At 51.9% G+C, this 18384-nt stretch overlaps 1 protein-coding gene across 1 annotated transcript; it reads left to right on the forward strand.

The window, feature by feature from the left end:
• Positions 1-8634: 8634 nt before the first annotated feature.
• SDS (serine dehydratase) lies at positions 8635-16530 on the forward strand. Its single transcript, XM_032876215.1, has 8 exons — positions 8635-8772; positions 11593-11747; positions 12145-12184; positions 12444-12583; positions 12683-12774; positions 13504-13731; positions 15358-15482; positions 16240-16530. The coding sequence occupies exons 2-8, from the start codon at positions 11595-11597 to the stop codon at positions 16446-16448; spliced, it is 987 nt and encodes a 328-aa protein (XP_032732106.1). The 5' UTR covers positions 8635-8772; positions 11593-11594; the 3' UTR covers positions 16449-16530.
• Positions 16531-18384: the final 1854 nt, after the last annotated feature.

Genomic DNA, 18384 nt, shown 5'->3' on the forward strand with positions numbered 1-18384 from the left:
TCTCTCTCTGTCAAATAAATAAATTAAAGAAAAAAAAAGAACAGTAGAAAGAGCTTTCTGTGTTTGATGCTATTTTGGTATTAGCATTATTATAAGAGGTGACACAGAGATATGGCAAAAACGCCAAAGGTGGCAATGAATGTTCAATGGTCAGGGATGACATCATCACATCACAGAATGTTTGCAACATCCTGGGGAGGTATATGTTGTAACAAAGCCTCTATTGTGGAATCAGACTTAGCTCAGAAAGGCCAAGTCACTTTCCCAAGGTCACACAGCAGTGGCAGAGCCAGTGTTCAGAAGCAGAGGGGCCTGGCTCCAGAGCACTTGGCTTGGAAGAGCATAAGGTGGGAATGCCAGGATGGCTGCATCAGAGAGCAGATAAGACTGGAGAGGTGGACCAGGTCACTGACCCTTCCTGTCCCAGAGCCCAGAGCTATGTTCGTCAGCCAGCCCCTGTCCCTGACACCTAGGGCCACCAAACACTCACCCAGGCCAGTCCCCTGGGTTATTCATTAAGCTTCATTTCACCATCCTCACCTCCAGATGTCCCCAAGATGAGGGAACAGCATGGGGAGGAGGGATGGAGCCCCAGACACAGGAGATGAGTCCTCTCGAATCGCATTTGGACTCTGTGTCATGCACTTTCCAGGCCACAGAGGCCCAGTTGCATGAACCAGGTGAAAGAAATGGGCCTGGGGCAGTGAAGCAAGCAATCTCGCTGGTGAGTAAGCCAGCAGCTCCCTAGTTTGAGACCCTCTCTGGGTTTGAAATACTTATCTTGGCAAGGCTCAAAAAGTCCAAGACCTCAGCTGAGATTCTGTGTTGTGTTGAATGTCAGAAGACCCGGGTCAGGGGCGCCTGGGTGGCTCAGTGGGTTAAAGCCTCTGCCTTCGGCTGGGGTCGTGATTTCAGGGTCCTGGGATCGAGCCCCTCATCGTGCTCTCTGCTTACATCGGAGAGCCTGCTTCCCCCTCTCTCTCTGCCTGCCTCTCTGCCTACTTGTGATCTCTGTCTGTCAAATAAATAAATAAAATCTTTAAAAAAAAAAAAAGAAGAAGAAGACCCGGGTCCACATCCCAGCTGGCTTTCTGAATTAAGCCGTTCATTTATGCATTCATCAAACATTACTCCAAACAACCAAAATCTAGACCACTAGGAAGAGAGAGATGAAGACAGATACTCCTGGCCCTCCTGGCTTATAGTCAACGTGTCAGTAAACAGATACATGAAGTGTTATAGACACAGCAACAGGAAAATGCAAATCAGAGCAACAATAACTGTCCTTCAAAAACAACAACAACAACAAACTATTGGGTTGGCAAAAAAATTTTGAAGGGCATAAAAGCAATAACAACCAGTGCTGGTGAGTATGAGGGAAAATAGGCACCTTCCCACATTGCTGGTGGGATCAGAAATTGCTGCAGCTTTATGGAAAACAGATCTGTCAATATTGATTACAACTGATAAATACCCATTCTTTTGACCAAGAAATCTTAATTTAGGAGATTTATTCTCTAAAATTAAAAGTGCCAGAAGGCAGGGATAAGAGTATGAGAATGTTTATTAGGATCATCTTCACAGTAACAAACAGACAAACAGAAAACTGAAAGCTTGGATGCCCTTGAATTGGGAAATGGTTGAGTAAGTCATCATACACCTTCAGCATGCAATTTCATGCAGCTATCGCAAAGAATAAATTAGATCTAAATTTATGGACCTACAGAGATATTCACGGTGCATTGTAAGTGAGAAAATGAAAAAATATATATGTACAGTGGGTAAGAACTTTTCTTTTTTAACAAAGAACGGTGACCCAAAGTGCCTAAAATACCAGTCATGTAAAGACCTTGAGGAGAATCATGCTGATCACATTGGTTGTCCCGGGGTGACTGGGGAAGTGAGGAGGAGGAGAAGAGGGGGAAGGGGGCAGGGGGCCATAATGAAATTGTGGATGGAAATGTCCCATAATCTGCCCTGTCCAATACACTAGCCATTCATCACCTGTGGTCACTGACCCCTTGAAATGTGTTTGTGCATTTGAAGAACTGAATTGCAAATTTTGCTTAATTTTTACTAAGTTCAAATACTGCAAGCGGCCAGCAGTGACCAGATTGGACAGCACAGGTCTGAAGAATCTGTCTAGGAGATGGTGTGGACCCAATATGAGACAGGTCATTGTCACCAGGGAAGCAGGGGGCATTAATAAATCCTTCAGCTTTGTGTAATGTGCCCCCATCCCAAGACAGACAGATTTGAGTGACCTGCAGATGAAAGATAATTACCAAACAGGACAGTAAGGACCCCATATAAACATCCTTGAATCCATGTGGCATACAGATGGATACAACTTTAAAAAAATTCCACACCTGGAAAAAAAGAAGGAACTTTCCACTGAAGATACCTGATAAAAACTACTTCAACCAGGCGGTGAAAGTCAACGTCAACAGTGGTAAGTCATGTTGGTAGTTGATACAGCCTTCGTGTCATGTGCTGAGCATAGCACTTTACCTCCATGGTCTTTCTCCCCAGATCCTATAACCCATTCTACGCATGAGGAAAAAAAAAATTACAAAATCCACGACTAGGACTATCCGAAACTGTCAAGGTCATAGAAAACTAGGGAAGTTTAGGGAACGGTAACAGCCAAGAGGAGCTTAAGGAGACATAATGATAAAATACAGTGCACTATCCTAGATGGGACTCTGGAGCAGAGAAAGGACATTAGGGGAAAACTAAGGGAGTCCACATAGAATATGGACTTCAATGAATACTAGTGCATCAATATTGGATCAATAATTGTGACAAACGTACCACATTAAGGGTACTGTTGTTAATAACAGTGGAAATTGGGAGCCAGGAATACGGTGTAGAATACTGTCTACACGGTTTTAGATTTCCTTTTCCATAAATTTAGAACTATGCCAAAATAAAAAGAGGGTTCTTTTAAGTCCCTACACCCAAACCTGCAAAAGTAGTGGAAAATAAGAACACCCACTTAAGAGTGAATTCTTTGCAGAAAGCTTCTCCTCAGAGAGGACTCAAATAATGAGGCTGGTTTTGTTGTCATTAAAATAGAGCTTGGACAGAGATGTCGAGAAGCTAGTGGAGGACAGAGAAAAAGCTGGAAAAGACATCGGTTGCAACCATTAGATAAAGAAGGGGCAATGAGTGAGAACTATCCCACCATCAGAGTCTTTATTTTTTTTTCTCTTTGCCAGTTATTTGTCTGCACAATCGGGAAAATGCATGCAATGGGGCATGTGTGAGGGAGAAATAATCTTTTGAGAATACTAATGTATCACTCCCTCCCCCTTACTCCCCACCCCCCGCCCCCAGGAAGTAGAGAGAGACAGAGAGAAAAATACAGAGACAGAATGCAAGCAAGCTAGCAAAAAAGAGTCCTGATTTGTAGCATTTGCTGATTTCCATGGTGTCAACACTCCCACAGTGGACAGTTCCAAGCAACGAAAGCTTTAACCACTGGCTCGAAAACGTCCTGCAAAGTTAACAGTTGGTAGGAGTTTAGACCCGAGCTCCACTGCTGGGGGATGGGGAAGGCAGGCATCCTACAAGCAGGGAGAGCTTTCTGCCTCTGGGAATGGAAGTAATAGCAAAATAAGAGAAAGACTTTATGACAATGGCCACAACTCAGGGGGAAGCCACCTTGAGCTGCCAGCCATTCTCTGGAATGTTTGCCATGGGCCCCAGACTATAGGACAAGGACCCACGTGGCTGGGGCTGAGTAAGGCGCTCTCAGGCAAGCTGGGGCAGGGGGCAGATAATGGAACCATCCAGCACCCCTGAATGTTCCTGCCGTCTCTAATGTGAAGGGGAAACCCCTCATTGCCTCCAATGAATTATCTTCTTGAAATAAAAATTAAGCCAAGTTAAGGAAAAATAAAGAAGTCTCCATGTGTTGCACATGGAGTTTGTGGCCTGAGAGTAAATCCTACTGCAAATATCTTGATTTTTCTACGAACTTTGGACACAAATCCCTCACGGGCCCTCTGGACCTGGCCAACTCCACCCATCACATGTTGATGGATGAGTGATGATAAGCCCATGGGGGAGGCCCAGCGTGGCCATGGGGTTCTGACCTTGGCCGTGGTCAGTTTTAGCCATAAGTGTCCACCAAGAGACTGTTTGCCACATTTTTGGATGACGCAAAGCGGGGAAGCATCACTACAGACGGCGTTGTCGATTGACCCAAGAAAGGGTCACAAAGTCTCAATCAAATCAAATGATGGACTAAAGCCAGGTGAATGAGCACGAAGAGGGCTGGATGCCAAGTCCTACGGTGGAAGCCACAGAGATTAAGTACACAAGATAGACCTGATCTGATTGGGTTAATTTCACCAAGAAAATAAATCTTTTAACTTCTCTGGAGGTCGATTGAGTAGCAGTTGGATATAGAACAACAGGCTTTTAAGATTAAGCGCATTTCACCCATGTAAGATTAGTTAATTTCTCCTGGCCATATTAATAGAAGTATAGAAGATAGAATGAGGGAGATATTAGTCTCATTCCATATTACTCTTAGGCAGAGTCTCTCAACCTTGACACTACTGACATTTGGGGCCAGATAATCCTTTGGTGGAGGGTAGAGGGAGCTGTCCTGCCCCACAGGATGTTGAGTGGTTGGAGGCAGGAGTGGGGAGTCCAGCAGGGAAGGGGTCAGTGCAGACCTGTCCTAAGTCTGCTCATGAGCCCCTGGGAAGAGGCTCCAGGGGCCGGCAGGCTGCAAAATCCCAAAGAGGTACCAACCCAGACTTGATGGGGAGGAAACATGAGTGAGGAGGGAAGACTCAGGCAAAAGAGACCAGACGGTTTGGGAAGGTCCTGGATTATAATAACAAAACCAAAGATAATCATAATAGCAGCTATATTCTTTGAGCCCTTATTCCACACCTGGCACCGGGCTGATTCGTCCCCATTTCTGGCAGCCAGAAACCAAGGTTAAGGGAAGTTAAGTGAGTTCTCTGAGGTCCCAACTGGGTGTCAGTTTCAACCCAGGTGTGATGGACTCCGGAGCCTGAGACCTTAACCAATCAGCAGACTCCAGGGCTGGCTGTTCCAGCCACAATGGACAAACAGATGAGAGCTGCCCGTTCCTCTCGAAGCTGTGAAAACAATCAGTATCCCCACCTCCCACAGTCAAGGACATACGGATCTGGCCATCCTCGGGGACACTACTGGGGAAGGTGTGATGTAATAGAGCCAGCAGGCAGAGGCGAGGGTGGAAACTTGCCCAAGGTCCCCCAGCCAGACTCCCGCCCCTCCTCCTGGGACTATGGGCTCTGCCCTCACCTTTCTGCATTGGATAAATCCAAACCTCAGTTTGCCCATCTGCTAAATGGGAGAAGGTGGCTTTCACTTTCCTCCCCTACTTCTGAAGATATTTTAAAGGAGGACTAGATGGGAGAGGAAGTTCCTCGTGCCCCATCACCCAGAGCTAGACTCAAATGCCCTCTTGAGCACCAGAAAATAAAGATGACCATCACTTAGTAAGTGCCCACAAGTCACTGCGCACTATCCTTATAACTTCACACCAATTAGGTTTAAATCCTCATAACAAATCTAAGAGTTGGACACTACTATCAGTTAAAGAAACTTAGGCACAGAGAGGTTAACTCATCCAAGGTCACACAGCAAATCGATGAAGTTGGATTAAAACCTGGGCCTGTCAGAAAAGTCACTCACTTGCTGTATGAAAATTGACACACGCTGGGTTGCTGTAGTCACCGACCCAAATAGATGCCCCTGATGGCTGCACAGTGACAGCTGCCAGCCTTCCCCCAGGACCCTCCAGCAGCTGCCCGGTCAGAATGTCCCCATCACACGGCCACTCTTCCTGCATCTGCTCCATTCTCTTCTCTTGGGTGAATCCCCTGCCCTCCTAGGTTCTTGGGTTCCCACCCACATGATAGGATACAGAAGCACACACACATCCACACATGTATATATATATACACATATATATATACATATATATATATTTTTTTTTTAAGATTTTGTTTATTTAGTTGAGAGAGAGAGAGTGCACGTGCACAAGTTGGGGGCAGAGGCAGAGGGAGAGAGAGAAACAGATTCCCAGCTGAACAGTGAGCCCAATGCGGGGCTCGATCCCAGAACCCCGGGATCATGACCTGAGCTAAAGTCATCCCTATATATTTCTTCTTTTTTTTAAATTTTAAGTTATTTTAAATTATTTTCTTAATTATTTAATTATTTGTCAGAGAGAGAGAGAGAGCACAAGCAGAGGGGAGCAGCAGGCAGAGGGAGATGCAAGTGGATGGAGAGGCAGGCTTCCCGCTGAGCAAGGAGCCCAATGAGGGACTCGACCCAGGACCCGGGGACCATGACCTGAGCTGAAGCCAGATGCTTAACCAACTGAGCCAGCCAGGCACCCTACATATTTCATATATATTTAAAAATGAAGCTATACCCAGACAGGAAATGTGTATCCACTGCTGACTGGATAATAAGCACATGGCCCATCTCTATGATGGAATATTATTCAGCCATGAAAAGCAACGAAAGCACATCCTGCATCTCAAAAACATGGTGCAGGGGCGCCTGGGTGGCTCAGTGGGTTAAAGACTCTGCCTTCAGCTCGGGTCATGGTCTCAGGGTCCTGGGATCGAGCCCCGAGTGGGGCTCTCTGCTCAGCAGGGAGCCTGCTTCCTCCCTCTCTCTCTGTCTGCCTCTCTGCCTACTTGTGATCTCTGTCAAATAAATAAATGAAAAATCTTAAAAAAAAAAAAGAAAGAAAACACAGTGCAGAGGGAAAGAAGCCAGACACAAAAGGCCACACGCCCTATGATTCCATTGATATGAAATGTCCAGAATGGGAGAATCCACAGAGACAGAAAGCAGACCGGTGATTGCTGGGGGCTGCACGGAAGGCAGAAGGGGAGCAACTGGGAACAGGTTTGGGGTTTTTCTTTGGGGTGATAAAATGTTCTAAAACTGATGCTCCATAAATGGGTGAAGTATATGGTATGTGAATTGTAGTTCAAAAGAGTTGTTTTTAAGAAAGGATGCACTCAGGACATGGCGCACTCTTGTTGAAACCAATGGAGCAATATGCAGAGGACCCAGGAAGGACAGGATCACCTCTTTCCACCCCTTGCCGCTCCCTGCCGTCCCCCAGTCCCAATGCTGCCGCGGGGGAGAGGAGACGAATCCAACATGATGAGACAGTTGTCACCCCTGGCCGCATGGATAACCTCACATGGACACAGCACCCAAAGCCCACATCCAGGTCCTGTGAATGCGGCACGGCTGGGCCAGATGCCCCCACTGGCCTCCACCTGCCCCATCTCATCAGCCTCATGTCTGCAAAGGGCTCAGAATTCCTGAGCCTGTCCCCTCACCTGGGACACGGGACTCAAAATGCCCACTCACCCGGTGCTTCGAGGGTTCAGTGAAACCCCACATAGCAACACTTGGCTGGGGATCAGGCACAAGCAGAAGCTCCGGCAACTTGAGGGCCGACTGTATACACTCAGAGGCACCCAGGGACTCTGTGTCTGCATGGCACCACCACGACGCCCACGTGGCATCAATTCGGCAGCCCTGTATCTCCTGCGCATGCGCGTGGACATCCTGCTGAGACGAGGGCTTGGGAGTCCCTGAGGAAGGTCAGCATGTCCCACAGAGAGAAACCGTTGTGCGGGCTGCTGGTGCCCTCACTGCCCTCTGTCTCATTGTTATTCTCGTCCTGGCCGGCGGGACAAGAGAGCTTTGTTGAGGGGACCAGGAAAAGATCCGGCTGGACGTGTTTGGGCACACCACCCACACAGACCCCTGCACACAGCCAGGGACAGGCAGGAGGCTTGGCATGGGGCGGGGAGTGAGTTCAGGTGCATGTGATGATGATGATGATGATGACGGCTGCTAACACTCAACACTCAGGTCCAGGCCCCATACCTACACAGAACATTGTGATGTCATCTCATCTGAAGAGGGACGCTCCATTTTCATCCCCATTTTACAGATGGGCAAAGGGAGGCTCAGGGAAGCAAACTGACCTGCCCCGGGCCACACAGCTGGTAAATGGCAGAGCCAGGATTTGAACCCTGAGCCTCCTGGGTCATACCCGTAAAGCCATCTGCTCCTTCAAGACAAGAGTCATAAAGGATGACAGGGAAAGGCCATTTACATTATAGCAGGCAGACTGGGTTCAAATGCCAGCTCATCTCTTACTCTCTGGGTCTCAGCCTCTCTTTCTTGAAAATGGGGATAAGAGTACCCCCTTCCTCCCGTGGTGTGTTTCCTGGGTGCCTACTATGTGCCAAGCACATGCTAGGGCTGGGAAGTGCAAGATCTCAGGCTATCCTCCTGCAAGCCCTTGGGAACAGTCTTGGGAAGCAGGTGTTGTTCCCACCAGCGAATGAAGAAGCTGAGAATGGGAAGGGGAGGGGCGAATGGGGGAGAGCCAGGAGGAAGCTGCCAGCAGAAGCTCAGCCAGCTTCCCCCTCTCCTCCTGGAAGCCCCGGGGCAGCGGGCCAGGGGCGGGGCGTGGCGGGGGGCGTGGCCATCCCTGGGCCCCCATTGGCTGCCCGGAGGCGCCCTGGGGATAAAGCCCCGGACCAAAGCCCCAGATCCGTAGCCCCTGGGACAATTCCCGAGACATTCTACCTGTCCATCTACCCTCCATCTCTCTGAGGACTCTCTACCCAGCCTTTCCATCTAGACGGTCTCCAGGCCATCCCTTCCCGGTCTGCTCCCTTCGTCCCGGCCGCCCAGCTCCACCACCTTGGGCAGGTAAGTACCCGCTCCTCCCCCACTTGCAATCTGGAGTGCCTGCGGCCAGGGGCAGGGGGAAGAGGTTCCTGGGAAGGAGGAGAGAGAGTCATTTGAGCATAAAAACCCATGCTCTGAAGCCAGACTGGCTGGGTCGGCATCTAGCTCTGGGCCTCAGTGTTCTCATCTCTAGAATGGGAATAATAACAGACCCTTCCTCCTAAGGTTGTAAAGATGAAATGAGCATGCACTTAAAATGTCCAGTCAGATATAATAATAGTTTGTTTTTATTGAACTCTTGCTTTGAGCCGAGTGAGAGGGGAGTGAGTTCTGACCTAGTGGGGACACGACGGCAGACTGCAGCTTCCAGTGCCCCCCTCCTCCATGTTCGGCACAACTTCAAGATGTTGTACTAGAAGGAGTAATGCCCATGGGGGGGTCTCTGCCCCTCACCTGAAGGCAGCCAGACACAGGTGGGGGAGAAGACTTCCCAAATCTACCTGAAATGGGTCTTGTGGGGGATGCCTCCCACTCCCAACCAGGAGAGCTCCCTGAGGCCAGGGCTTGGCAAGGTGCACAAGGTCGACTGAGCCAGAACGGGGGTGCCATTGTTTCGGGAAGAACCTCCAGGAGGCTAATTAAAGTTAATTCAAAAAGATATGGGATGTTCCTGTGAAGGAGTGCCTCTAGTTCCTGGCTTTGGTTCAAAAGATCTAGGGGAGAGCACCCCCTCCCAGACCCTGAATGTTAGTTAATTCAGACAGACATGAGCTATCCCTGTTTGGGGGTGCTAAGGCTAGTGGGGTGGTCAGGAACCCCATCCCTCACTTGTCTTCTACCCAGGTGTATCTAGCTCAGTCTGGAAGGGCTGGTGGCCAAGCCTAGGGCTGTCCCAGGTGGTGTCATTGGAAATGGGCGGGGGAGGGAGTGCGTGGAGAGAGACAGCCATCCTTGCTTGGCCTTCTAGCATGAGGGAGGACATTGTCGGGTGGGGACCAGATAGGCTACTCCACCCAAACACCTGCTGATCAAATTCTGGCTCAGCCCAAGTTGGGGAGAATCCAGGAGAAGAGGAGGAAAAAGGGCTGCACGTCTTTGGCCAGACTCTGGGCTACATCAGATTCTCGATCACCCGGAGTTGGTCAGAGCAGGAGGTCTGAGCCACGCCCATGGTCCTGTAGAGAACCTAGCTCCTGCACTAGGCTATCTGAATTCAAATCCTGCCTCCCCCATCCCCCAAGCTGTGTGGCCTTGGGCAAGTCACATTAATATTCTAGTCCCTTTGGCCAGAGTGACAAACCGCCCCAAGGTGTAGGGACCTAAAACAATAGCAATCATTGTATTGCTGCTGTCTGTCGTGGCTCTGGGGCTTAACTGGGCTCAGCAGACAGTTCTCACTAGGGTCTCTCAGATGTGTGATGGTAGCTGATGTCTCAAGGTCACCTCCCATGTCTGGCAGGAGACACTGGCCATCCACTGTCAGGTAGACCATCTACGTGTGCCCTCTGCGTGAGGCCTGGTCTTACTCCCATCCCGGCAGCCGGGGTTGGAGACGGAGCTGCCAAAGAGAGACAGCCAGGCGGAGGCTGCGTCCCCTTCCATGACCTCGCCTTGGGAGCGGGGCTGGAGTGGAGCCGGCTCACTCGGGCTCCAGAGAGCAGACCGTGCCATCTCTTCCCAGCTCCACGCTCAGTGATGTCATGTTGGTAGCTTGAAGGTGGCCTTGGGGAAGGTCATGTACAGCACAGAAGCGCGCACACAGCAAATCAGGGCTTGATTTTTCTTTGCGGAGTCTGTTGTTAAATATTCACCCGCACTGCGATGCTTGGAGGCCACAGAGTGTCCCTTCCACCTACAGCCACAGGCCACCAGCTCCTCCAGGGTCCCCGAGCAGGAAGCACAGACCCCACTTCTCACTGGGAAAAGCATCTGTGTCACATCGTAAGAGATGTGTGTCAGATGGGAAGAGCTTTGCAGTGGTCATTCTGGGAAACACAATCTGAGCCTTGTTCCTTATCAGAATGGACTAATAACGCATCTCCTGGGATTATTAAAAGGATTAAATGCATTAATATCTATAAAGCTTAAAACAGTGTGTGGCACGTGGTAATCACTTTAGAAATGATTATTACATAATAAAATAATTATTATAAAAAGTCTACTCTAACTGGGGATGGGGCTTTCAGAAGGTCAGTATGAAAAAAATACATGCATTTAAATAGGTATTTCCTATGCACAATAAAACATTCAAAAAGCACAAAAGGGATGCTGAGTGCCAGCCCTCTCCCCAGAAGCCCCTCGCCCTCATGAGTTTCTTGCATATTTCCCAAGATGTTCTCTGCACACAAAAGCTTATGGATTATGTGTGTGTGCGTGTGTGTGTGTGTCTGTCTGTCCCCATGTTTTTGCACAAATAGACTGCACCTGCTGTCCTGCCCCTTTTTAGCACTGCACCATCTTTGAAACTCACTCTGACTCAGCACCTACAAATCCATCCTCATCTCATGTCCCTTGAAATGTGCAAGGTCTGAGTGTTATTTCTGAATTTTACAGCTTCCCAGCATGTTGTGTGTGTGTGTGGGGGGGGGGGTCCTTGTCCCCATTTTACAGATGAGGCAGCCGAGGCTGAGGCGGGATTGCTTGCACAATGTCATCTGGTGAGTAGGCAGCTCAGCTGGGATTTGAATTCAGGTCTCCAGGATGCTCCTCATCTGGGCTCTTCCCTCGGCCTCATGGGAAGCGAGGGGAGGGGTCACTCGCCGGCATGCTGAGGGCTACATGGCAGCGGCCAGCACCATGGCCAGCTCTCCTGACCATCTGGGTGTCCTTCCGTCCTCCCAGCAATGACGTCTGGAGAGCCCCTGCACGTCAAGACCCCCATCCGTGACAGCATGTCCCTGTCCAAAGTGGCAGGCACCAGTGTCTACCTCAAGATGGACAGTGCCCAACCTTCAGGCTCCTTCAAGATCCGCGGCATTGGACACCTGTGCAAGAATGTACGGGCGGGGCTCTGCATCTTTGGAGCGGGGGTGGCTGGTCCTTTTTCCTCAGCGGGGCCAGGCCAGCGTGATGTGCTGACTCCCACAATGCTCCAGTATCTGCTAGTAGCACTCCCTCTAGAGAAGGAGTGCCCACCCCGGAGGGTCTCCTCGTGGACTGATCCCAGAGCTGTCATTTGCCTGCTTCCCCCACTGTCCACCCCCCAACACATCCCTGAGCCAGTCTCTTTGGGAGAAGCAATGTCATCTGAGAGGCTAGGGCAGCGCAAAATCTGTGTGAAGGAAGGAGAGGCCAGTGTATACTGGAATCACTGGGAAGCACTCCAGGTGTGGTGGGGAGAGCCCAGGGGAAGACTGGGAGGAGGGCCTCACCCTCCCCACCTTGTCTCTACAGTGGGCTGAGCAAGGCTGTGAACATTTCGTCTGCTCCTCGGGTAAGTGGTCTGCCTGCCTCCTCCTGTGCCCTGCTGTGTGTCCCCGGGCCAGGTGCTCTACCTCTCTGGGCCCTGGTTACCCGAGCAACAAGCCAGGACAAACATCCGCAGTAGCCCCAGTTTGGAATTCCAGGGGGAGGCAAGTAGTCCCTCAGGGAGGTGTTCAGAGTCCCAAGGCTGGAGATGAGTCCCAGTCGGGCTCCCAGGCCCTCCTGCCCTGACACACTCACTCTCCACTCTCCACCCCCATCCCTGGCAGCGGGCAACGCGGGCATGGCAGCCGCCTACGCTGCCAGGAAGCTGGGGATCCCCGCCACCATCGTGGTGCCCAGCACCACACCTGCCCTCACCATCGAGCGGCTCAAGAATGAGGGAGCCATAGTCAAGGTGGTAGGTGAGGTGAGTACCAACCCAGGGCAGGGGCTGCGGAGGGCGTCTGGTGGCAGGGCAGGGTCCCCCAGACCCTCACCCCCTCTGACCTCTGCCGTGGTCTTGCAGATGTTGGATGAGGCCTTCGAGCTGGCCAAGGCCCTGGCAAAGAACAACCCAGGCTGGGTCTACATTCCTCCCTTTGACGACCCCCTCATCTGGTATGTGGAGCCCAGAGTCCCCTGGCGCAGGTGGGGTCCATCTCCCCTACTACTGGGTGGGCACCTGCCACAATGCATGTCATCTTCCCACAGGCACAGCAGTTGTATGTGCTGGGCATGGCAACGGGCACGAGAGCAGGTGCACACGCACGGGTGCCAGTGCCCGTTCCCTGCGGCCATGAGTCCACGTTTGAGCTCAGATGCACACGTACCTGCAGCCAGGTCCCCAGAAAGCTGACCCCAAGACAAAGATTTCAGGGAAAGCTGTTTACCTGGGGGATGACGCAACAGAGAAGGGGGGAGGGAGCCAAGGCCAGAAGAGAGCGGATAAAGGGCTCTCAGGGGCAGGCAGACCTCGGTGGATGGCCAGAGCTTACTCCATCAGGGGGGCCCCTGGGAGCCAGCGTGGAACCCAAACCAGAGTGATCCAGCTGTGGGAGAGGTGCTGGGAGCTTATACACCACTGTCACCATTCCGGGTGGCCACAGGCATTGGCTGAGGGCTGCTCTCCGGGGCTGTCATCTCCTCCTACGTTTGCAGGCAGCTCCAGTAGCCAGAGGAAGACTTTGCGTGGACATGGGATGCTGGCAGCTGGAAATCGGGGAGGAGCTGGGGAGGGGGTGACTAGCCCAAGCCCCTCGGCTGCCTGGGATGAGGACAAGGGGCATCTCTAGGGCCCCTGTGTGGGGTCTCCAGGGAGCCCAGCCTTAACTCCCCCCCACCCTCCAGGGAAGGCCACACTTCCATCGTGAGGGAGCTGAAGGAGACGCTGAGCGCCAAGCCAGGGGCCATCGCGCTGTCGGTGGGTGGCGGGGGCCTGCTGTGCGGAGTGGTCCAGGGCCTGCAGGAGGTGGGCTGGGGGGACGTGCCTATCATCGCCATGGAGACTGTCGGAGCCCACAGCTTCCACGCTGCCACCACTGCCGGCAAGCTGGTCTCCCTGCCCCAGGTTACCAGGTGAGCAGCAGGGCTGCCTCCGTTGGCTGTTCATGAGCCTTGGGGAGCCCACCTCAGGGCTGGCTGCGAGGTAGACACCCCCCATGTCAGTCCCATTTTACAGATGAGGAAACCGAGGCTCTGGTCACTTGCCCAAAGTCGCACAACCACGAGTGGTACTGCTGGGACCAGACCTGAGTCTGCATGACTCACTACTGTGAACGTCATGCTTTCTCACACGAAGAGTCCGGTATTAAGCATGTATTGACTGCCCTGTGGCAGGGTTTTGCGCACCTCATTCATTTGCTAATCATTTACTGGGCCCCTCCTATATGCAAGCACCGCTAATCCTGGGCCAGAGTGGTAAATAAACACAGCCCCTGCTCCCAAGTTCATATCCCAGCCCCCAACCTTTGACAGATGGTATTTAATTAGGATTAGGTTTGTCACATTATATAGGAGCCCCAAATAACAGTGTCTTAAACCAGATTGAACTTTACTTCATCTCTTACATAAAATGAAAAAAAAGTGTCTACGGGTAGGCAGTCCAGGGGCTCCAAGAAGCCAGGGCACAGGTCCCTTGAGTTTGTTCTCCATCATCCTTATCATAGAGCCCTATGGCCCAAAATAGCTGCTTAAGTGCCGACTATCACACCCACGCTCCATCTGGCAGGAGAAAGGGAGGGCAGAAGTGATGCCCCTTCCCTTTAAAGACAGACACAGTGCTCCCAGTTACCGCTCATTGGCCAGAACTTAGTCACATGGCCACAGCTACTGCAAGGGAGGCTTGGAAATATCTTACCAGGTCTCCACGTGTGCAGCTAGAATAGATATTGGGTAGATAAGTCCTTATCACAGAGAGGGAAGACTGCGCCCAAAATTCTGGATTCCTGAACCTGGCACCCAGGAGCTACCATGTTGGGCTCTGATCCTGCACTGTTGGGATTGAGGAAATGATTGTTGAGTGCCTACTGTGAGCTATGCCAGGCTTAGGACTAAGGTGGTTCAGGCCCCAGGTGCTCCTGGGCAAGATGGGAATAGAAAGTGATGACTCCAAGGAGCAGGGAGAAAGTGAACGCACTGAGGATGAGTGCAGGTCCTGGAGTTAAAAGGATCCTGCTTGAAGTGCTCACACCACCACTGCCTAGGCACATAACTTCAGGCAAGTGACCTGCACACTCTCTGCCTTGATTTCCTCTCCCATTAAAATCAAACCAATGAATAGCAAAAATGGTTGTGAGAATTAAATAATGCCTGTAAAATCCTTGGCACTTAATACTTGTGCAAGAAATTGTCACTATGCCTGCGTCATGGGGAGGACCCTTTGAGGAGGTGGCCTTAATCCTGAGCCTTGAAAGACAGGGCCAGACCTGGGCGGGCAGAGCCCTTTCAAGGAACCACAAGGCGGTCTCTCTGGCGTTTGTTCCTCAGTGGGTGTTGAGCACAATATGCTATTTACCCCCAGTCAAGCCTCTGTGCCTTATTAGAAAAGACTTCACTGTCGGGGAGCCTGCCCACGGATCCCGCTTCCCTCCTCCCTCTCAAATCCGTCTTTCTCTTTCCATCCCTCCTCATCCCAATCTCTGCCTCCCTCCTCCCTCCTGTTTCCCCCATTCCCCTCCTTTTCTCCATCCCCACCTCTACCAGTGTGGCCAAGGCCCTGTGTGTGAAGACCGTGGGGGCTCAGGCCCTGAAGCTATTTCAGGAACACCCCATCTTCTCTGAAGTCATCTCGGACCAGGAGGCTGTGGCCGCCATTGAGAAGTTCGTGGGTATGTGCTGCATCCTTTCAAGACCTGATCTGCTAGCTCAGGAACTAACTGGCTATCCACATGGCGTCCTAAAAGATCCCATTCCCTGCAAATTTTCCTGACAGTCCTAGCTCCCACCCCAATCTCCCACTCCTTCCTAGAACTTCCCACTCGTGAAAGGTAATACAGTGCAGTTGTAGAAGTGGAAAGGCCAAAGCCACAAGTGAAGAAGTAAGTTTGATAACCATGACAGCAGGGAATAGCAATTAAATATTTAAAAATGCGAACTTTGAGCTTCCTGGTAGCCCAGGTGAAAAGGGAAAGTATGGGCCTCAGGCCCGGCTTCAGAAATGGGTAAATAGACTGGTTTCCTTGTGGGTTCAGTCTAGGTCAGGGATGACACATGTATATGTGTGCAAGCACACACACACACACACACACACACACGGTAAGCACTCACACTGCCACTTAATCTGTATTAGCACTCAGTGTGCTCATCAACCATGGCAGTCTTGCTCAGATGATGACTCAAGCCTTCTCAACATAGAGCTCAGGCAGTTATAATCATTTTATCAGTGCCCGAACTCATAATGAAACCTAGTCGTGATCGGGACTTGGAAGGTCAAGCTGGGGCGGTGAGGGGAGGTTTGGCCTGGGACCGGAGTCTGTGGCCAGGTCTGAGAGCCCAGCAGCTCACACCCTCAGGCTTTCCCTATGACCCAATAGCACCCCTGCACCCTGCCCCCCGGTCCCACCCTCCTCACTCCCTCCTCCACAGATGACGAGAAGATCCTGGTGGAGCCCGCCTGTGGGGCAGCCCTGGCTGCTGTGTACAGCCGCGTGATTCAGAAGCTGCAAGGAGAAGGCAAGCTCCGGGCCCCACTGTCCTCCATCGTGGTCATTGTCTGTGGCGGCAGCAACATCAGTCTGGGCCAGCTGCAGGCCCTCAAGGAACAGCTAGGCATGAAGAATGGGCTGCCCAAGTGAGGGACCATCCCCACCCGTCTGCCTCCCCTCCCCGGGGGAACCCCTGGAGGAGCTGGAGTTTTATCCAGCACCTCGCTGTAAATATTCTTGTGTCTGCCTGGGAGCCTCGGCCCGGGCCAGCCGGTTCGCTTCTCAGTCCCACGAGCCCGCTGTGCCGAGGGGCCGCCCGAACCTCTCTGGCCACAGCGCAGTGGTTCTGAGACTGTCCCTAGCCACCGTGGCTCGGTGACAGCGGCCCATGTATCCTATACCAGGTCCCCAGCGTGGTGGGGGCGGGCAGGAGGGTAGAGATCGTAGCAGCACGAGCCTCCTCCCCGGAAGGCATAGAGGGCTATAATCCAGGACTGAGAACCGTCTGTCCTATCCCCCAGGAAGCCCAGCCTGGCCCCACCCCCCAGGCATTTTTCTAATTGCAGCTTTTTCATTGAAAAAGAAAAAAATGTATTTATGAAATGAAGATCCTTTAAGTTTCTCCTTCATCACTGTCTGCCTCCCTCCCTCCTCTCCCCTCATCTGCCTGCCTGTAGCCCTGCCCCCTAACCCCTGCCCCCTGGAACCTTGGCGCCCCATGGCTGTGGGGGCCAGGACCCTGCTCCCAACTGGGCATGCATGAAGGGAGGCAGAAAGCAGGAAGGGAGGAAGGTGAGCAAGAGCTGGTGCAAGGGCAGCCTCCGTTGGAGCCAGAACCCACCCCCAAACCAAGAGGCAGGTGAGGCTGGCCTCCTTCTGACAAGAAGTCCTTCCTGCTATCAGAATGACTCAATCATAGAACCAATGGGAGCAGAGCAGTGAGCCCCCCGTCTCCGGGGGTGTGTAAACTGACACCGGACACCCATCTCAGGGATTCAGAAGGAGCGGACTTGAGATGAATGCCTTGCAAAGCCTCTCAGATGTGAAACCCTCTTCCCAGGTGAAACCCTCTTCCCAGGAGAGCGCTGCTGATGCCGGCACAGGGAAACCGGGAAGAGGGCCTGCCGGGGGCTCCTCAAGGTCTGGGAAGGGGCGCCACCACACCACCCCCAGCAGCCCCAGGCAATTCACTGAGTCCCCAAGTTCAGAGTGCAGCTTGAGATCCCCTCCAGTCCCTCAGGACACGATGCAGATCCACACGGGTCTGCAGAGCTCCTACTACCAGCAGGGACTGGGAGATTCAGGGGAGAGTGTAAAACCCACCCCAAACCCACCCCGGACACAGGCTCATCCACTGACTTCCAGCCAGGAGGGACAGAAACATATGTTATAGGTGATGGGACATCAAGGGTGGGCAGGCAGAGACAGCAAACCATCGGTCCCTTGGTCCCACATTTCTTCCTGGGGGACAGAGTGGTGCTCAGTTCAAGAAAGCCTGTGCAGAACAGGGTTGCTTCCAGCCTCGGCTGTCCCACTTGAGTCAGCACAAACCCCCCAAAGAGGCAAGGCCTACACCTCTGTCCACTAGAAGAGCTGAGGCGTGGAGGGCTGGGGTCAACCAGCTGGCTAAAATCAGATGGGGAGAGACTCTGTTTCGTGTCAGCCTGTATCCCACAGTGGAACTTGGAAAAGTCTTGTTGGTTAGCAAGGCCCTGGGATAGTACCCAGAACAAAGTAGGTGCTCAAGAACATCTGAATGGATGGACGGATGGATGGATGGACGGATAGATATAGATAAATGAATAAGTAGATGGGTAGACGGATGACAGATGAATAGGTGAGTAGACGGAAAATGGATGGATCTATGGATGAAGGATGGATGGATGGATAACAGATGCGTAGACGGATGGATAAGTGGATGGATGGATGGCTAGGTAGATGGACTGATGGTGGGATGGATGGATGGACAGGTAGGTGAATGGACGGGTGGCTGGGTGGCTGTGTGGATGGATGGACAGATGAGTAGATGGATGAACGAATGGGAGACCGCAGGTGCACAATGGGTAGGCAGGTCAGCAGACGAATA

This window comes from Lontra canadensis, unplaced genomic scaffold, assembly GCF_010015895.1.
Source record: "Lontra canadensis isolate GAN:19392208 unplaced genomic scaffold, GSC_riverotter_1.0 scaffold58, whole genome shotgun sequence".
NCBI lineage: Eukaryota > Metazoa > Chordata > Mammalia > Carnivora > Mustelidae > Lontra > Lontra canadensis.

Excerpts from the sequence above, each read along its gene's own strand:
- SDS (XM_032876215.1), top strand. The coding sequence starts at position 11,595 with ATGACGTCTGGAGAGCCCCTGCACGTCAAGACCCCCATCCGTGACAGC. Across the intron at positions 12,185-12,443 it reads ACATTTCGTCTGCTCCTCGG|CGGGCAACGCGGGCATGGCA; the intron begins GTAAGTGGTCTG and ends CATCCCTGGCAG. Across the intron at positions 15,483-16,239 it reads CGCCATTGAGAAGTTCGTGG|ATGACGAGAAGATCCTGGTG; the intron begins GTATGTGCTGCA and ends CCTCCTCCACAG.